This window comes from Salvelinus sp. IW2-2015, unplaced genomic scaffold (genome assembly GCF_002910315.2).
Source record: "Salvelinus sp. IW2-2015 unplaced genomic scaffold, ASM291031v2 Un_scaffold10139, whole genome shotgun sequence".
Classification (NCBI taxonomy): Eukaryota; Metazoa; Chordata; class Actinopteri; order Salmoniformes; family Salmonidae; genus Salvelinus; species Salvelinus sp. IW2-2015.
In genome coordinates, this window is record NW_019951397.1 from 1,168 (window position 1) to 7,045 (window position 5,878).

General features: G+C 43.3%; 1 protein-coding gene across 1 annotated transcript; it reads right to left on the minus strand.

Annotated features, from left to right (window-relative positions):
* Positions 1-3,550: 3,550 nt before the first annotated feature.
* Positions 3,551-5,638, minus strand: LOC112079894 (plexin-B1-like; the record flags this gene model as incomplete). The annotated part of the gene is made up of 2 exons (XM_024145705.2): positions 5,377-5,638; positions 3,551-4,465 (listed from the first exon to the last, which is right to left on the minus strand). Coding segments are annotated over exons 1-2 (1,167 nt in total), but the record flags the coding sequence as incomplete, so codon positions are not given.
* Between the last annotated feature and the right edge of the window lie 240 nt (positions 5,639-5,878).

Consider the following 5,878-nt stretch of genomic DNA (forward strand, 5'->3'; position numbering starts at 1 on the left):
CAACGTTACATCTCTGTATTCTGTATCAGAAAGACAAACGTTACATCTCTGTATTCCTGGTATCCAGAAAGACAACATTACATCTCTGTATTCTGTATCAGAAAGACAACATTACATCTCTCTGTTATTCTGTATTCATGAATCAGACAACATTACATCTCTGTATTCTGTATCAGAAAGACAACATTACATCTTCTGTATTCTGTATCAGAAAGAAACGTTACATCTCTCGTACATTCTGTATCAGAAAGACAACATTACATTCTCTGTATTCTGTATCAGAAAGACAACGTTACATCTCTGTTATTCTGTATCAGAAAGACAACGTTACATATCTGGATTCTGTATCAGAAAGACAACGTTACATCTCTGTATTCTGTATCAGAAAGAAAACATTACATCTCTGTATTCGTATCAGAAAGACAACGTTACATCTCTGTATTCTGTATCAGAAAGACAACATTACGTTACATCTCTGTATTCTGTATCAGTAAGGACAACATTACATCTCTGTATTCTGTATCAGAAAGAAACATTACATCTCCTGTATTCTGTATCAGAAAGACAAACATTACATCTCTGTATTCTGTATCAGAAAGACAACGTTACATCTCTTATCTGCATCAGAAAGACAAACGTTACATCTCTGTATTCTGTATCAGAAAGACAACGTTACATCTCTGTATCTGTATCAGAAGAACTACGTTACATATCTTATCTGTATCAGAAAGACAACGTACTATCTCTGTATTCTGTATCAGAAAGACAACATTACATCTCTGTATTCTGTATCAGAAAAGACAACGTTACATCTCTTGTATTCTGTATCAGAAAGACAAACATTACGTTACATCTCTGGTTCTGTATCAGAAAGACAAGACATACTCTCGTATTCTGATCAGAAAGATAACAATTACATCTCTTGTATTCTGTATCAGAAAGACAACATTACATCTCTGTATTTCTGTATCAGAAAGACAACGTTACATTCCTGTATTCTGTATCAGAAAACAACATACGTTACATCTCGTATTCTGGATCAGAAAGACAACAACGTTACATCTCTGTATTCTGTATCAGAAAGACAACGATTACGTTACATCTCTTATTCTGTATCAGAAAGACAACGTTACATCTCTGTATTCTGTATCAAGAAAGAACAACGTTAGACATCTCTGTATTCTGTACAGAAAGACAACGTTACATCTCGTATTCTGTATCAGAAAACACATTACATCTCTGTATTCTGTATCAGAAAGACAACTTACATCTCTGTATTTGTATCAGAAAGACAACATTACATCTCTGTATTCTGATCAGAAAGAACAACATTACATCTCTTGTATTCTGTATCAGAAGACAACATTACATCTCTGTATTCTGTATCAGAAAGACAACATTACGATACATTTCTGATTCTGTATCAGAAAGAACAACTACATCTCTGTATTCTGTATCAGAAAGACACTTACATCTCTGTATTCTGTATCAGAAAGACAACATACTCTCTGTATTCTGTATCAGAAAGACAACATTACATCTCTCTATTCTGTATCAGAAAGACAACAATTACATCTCTGTATCTGTATCAGAAAGACAACAGTTACATCTCTGTATTCTGTATCAGAAAGACACCATCTACATCTCTGGTATTCTGTATCAGAAAAACAACGTACATCTCTGTATTCTGTATCAGAAAGACACTTACGTATAAGACAACTTACATCTCTGTATTCTGTATCAGAAACAACAACATTACATCTCTGTATTCTGTATCAGAAAGACCAAACATACGTTACATCTCTGTATTCTGTATCAGAAAGACAACGTTACATCTCTGTATTCTGTATCAGAAAGACAACATTACGATACATCTCTGTCTCTCCTGAAAGGTGGAGATCCTTCGCTACTTGACAACTATCGACCCATATCAAAATGGTCTGTACTGTCAAAGGTACTAGGGTCCTTAGTTAGTAGGCAGCTAAAGGCCTACCTCCAAGAAAACATCTGAAATGGAATCAGGTTTTTAGGTCTGGCCACAGCACTGTTTCAGCAACATTGAAGGTTTTAAATGACATCCACTGTGCTCTTGATAAGAAGTTACATTGTGTTGTCTGTCTTTATTGATTTGTCGAAGGCTTTTGACACCGTGGACCATGCTGTGTTAGTGCAAAGGTTAACATGTTGTGGAATTACAGGTCACGCTCTAGATTGGTTTATAAATTACCTATCAAATCGTACACCATGTGTAATGACGGATGGTTGTAAATATGAGTCCATAGAGGGGTGCTCAGGTGTTCCGCAAGGTTCTATTTTGTAACGCTCGTCTTTAGGTGGAAGAGAGGAGGACCAAGGTGCAGTGAATGTTCATGATGTCGAATTTTAATGATATCCAACAAAACAGAACACTGACAAAATACAAAATAACAAAACGACGTGAACAGACCTGAACTTGAGAACATAAAACATGAACGCACGAACAGGTAGGAACAAACGAACAAACGAAACGGTACCATGTGGTGAAACAAACACAGACACAGAAGACAATCACCCACAAACAAACAGTGAGAACAGCCTACCTTAATATGGTTCTCAATCAGAGGAAACGTAAAACACCTGCCCCTGATTGAGAACCATATCAGGCTAATACAATGAACCCAACATAGAAACACATAACATAGAATGCCCACCCAGCTCATGTCCTGACCAACTAAACAAGGCTAAACAAAGGAAATAAGGTCAGGAACGTGACAGGCCCACTGTTGTTCATTTTGTATATCAACAACATTGGGGATCTTCTTGAAACAGCGGATGTTCATTTATATGCAGATGATACTGTTCTTTATTCAAGTGGTAGTAGTTTATCTTTAGCTTTTGAAAATGCCCAAAGAGCATTTAACATCATCCAACAGAATCTGTGTGATTTAAAGCTGGTTCTGAATTCGGGTAAAACAAAATGCATGGTATTTTCAAATGCCAGGCATGTTACCAATCATGTCATTGCTACATTGGCTGGACATRCTATAGAGCAAGTTAAAGTGTATAAATATTTGGGTGTGTGGGTGGATGACAAGCTGAGCTTCACTGTGCATGTAGAGAACTTGATAAGGAAGCTCAAGCTGAGAATAGGTTTTTATTATCGGCATCAGGCTTGTTTTTCTTTGGAGGCCAGGAAGGAGCTGGTACGATGTACATTACTGGCAGTTTTACATTTTAGTGATGTTATATATACATGCAGGCCTCAACCACTACCCTGACAGCACTTGATTCAGTGTATCATTGCAGGCCTCAACCACTACCCTGACAGCACTTGATTCAGTGTATCATGCAGGCCTCAACCACTACCCTGACAGCACTTGATTCAGTGTATCATGCATCCCTCAGGTTCATTACAAATCAGAAATGTCTAACACATCGTCATTGACCTTGCGTAGGCTTAAACACTGGGCCTATACATTAGTCTAGGCCTACACACTGAGCTGCTGTGTGTGTGTGTGTGTGTGTGTGTGTGTGTGTGTGTGTGTGTGTGTGTGTGTGTGTGTCTAGTTACCTTGGGCAGGCGTAGACACTTGGACGACACCTCATACTCTATGTATGCCTCCTCATGTCCCGTACTTCCTCTTCCTCCCTCTGTATAACACAGCTCCTGGGCCCTCTGCAGCGCCGCATCCAGCTCTGACATCTCGTAAACACACAGCGCCGAGCGACCGGTCGCCGTGGGCGTCGACGCCTGCCCCGCCGCCATGGCAACGAACAGCGCCGGGCGCCCCTGGTGTTTGGCGAGGGTAGCCCCCTGGGCGAGGTTATACCCCCCGGAACATTCTAACGGAACCTCCACGTAGGAGTAGAAGCTCCGGTCCCCGGCGCAGAGACGTGAAACGTAAGTCCGGTACTCCTTCCTGTGCCACATATCCCTCCTGGAGAACAGGAAGTAAACGTGGTCGCCATGATGATGCGCGGAGATGAAGTTGTTGTTGTACTCGGAGTAGCTCCCGACAACCAGCTTCCCTAATTCCTCGTCTTGGGAGAAGGCCTGGTGGGCGGGGGAGGAGCTGGGGGACAAACGGCGAGTTGTGATTGGTGGGATGTCGCTGGGGCCTTTACTGGTGTAGCCACGCCCCACCAGCATAAGCCCCACACCCTTTTGGTTCAAGACCACACCCACGGTGGAGACGCGGGGGGCGTTGGCGGCTACGTACTGCGTGTCCACCGGATTAGAGGTCTGGTACAGCACCTCGGACACATTACCCAGACTCCTCTTCTCACAGATACCCTGGAACAGGGTTCCACACACGATCAGGCTCCTCGCCCCGACCTCTGACCCTGCTGAGGCCAGACCCTCCTCTAGCAGAAGGATCTTATTAGTGTTGGGGGTCAGGCGTGCGGTACTGCAGTCCTTGGGGACGATGGGGGGTAAGCACTCGGCACTGTCCAGTTTGGGGCCAGTCGGACTGGAGGAGAGCACCTAGGATACGTTTAAGATAACATTAGAGAAGATAGTATTTTATAGGCTGTGTCACAAATGGCTCCTATTCCCTTTAAAGTGCACTACTTTTGACCAGGGCGCATAGGGAACACTATATATAAGGGATAGGGAACACTATATAGGGAATACTATATAGGGGATAGGGAACACTACATAGGGGATAGGGAACACTACATAGGGAATACTACATAGGGGATAGGGAACACTACATAGGGGGTAGGGAAGACTATATAGGGAAAAGGTAACACTACATAGGGGATAGGAAACACTACATAGGGGATAGGGAACACTACATAGGGGATAGGGAACACTACATAGGGGATAGGGAACACTATATAGGGGATAGGGAACACTATATAGGGGATAGGGAACACTATATAGGGGACACTATATAAGGGACACTATATAGGGGACANTATATAAGGGACACTATATAGGGGACACTATATAAGGAATACACTATATCGGGGACACTATATAAGGGACACTATATAGGGGACACTATATAAGGGACACTATATCGGGGACACTATATAAGGGACACTATATAAGGGACACTATATAGGGGATAGGGAACACTATATCGGGGACACTATATAAGGGACACTATATAGGGGACACTATATAAGGAATACACTATATCGGGGACACTATATAGGGGACACTATATAAGGGACACTATATAAGGGATAGGGAACACTATATAGGGAATCGGGGGGCAACATATACAGTAGGAGCGGTTTCCCGGACAACGATTAAGCCTGGTCCAAAAAGAAAGCTCAGTGGAGAATCTCCATCGAAAAGGCGTTTTGTTCCAGGACTCAGCTAATCTGTGTCTGGGAAACCAGCCAATAGAGAGCTATGGACAAGCGATTTACAAACATTATTACCTGGAGGTCAGGGGAGAGATGGTAGAGATGGTTGACTGCCCCCACGTACAGTTGACCAGACCTGGAGTCCAGAAGGAGGTGGCTGAGGGGAGATCCATCCAGGGAGAGGTGAGGGAAGGCCTGCCCAGCGGGAGAGGCCTTCTCTGGGTTAGGCTGGAGCTGGGTCAGGGCCTGGGGCTGTGGGGGCAGCAACAGTACCATACACCACCACCAGGTGGCAAGGGGGAGCAGAGGGGGAGAAGTGGCTGGCATGGCACCAATTACCTGCTGGAGAGGAGAGAAGGAGGAGAGGAAGGAGAGGACGGAGGAGAAGGAAAGGATAAAGGAGAGGAAGGAGAGGAGAGGACAACAACAGTAAGAGGAGATAGCTAGATTCACCTCAGACTCTTACCTACTATATCCTACCTAGGTTTTAACCCAACCCTGTTCATGGAGAGATACCGTCCTGTAGGTTTACACTCCAACCCTGTTCCTGGAGAGCTACCCTCCTGTAGGTTTTAAC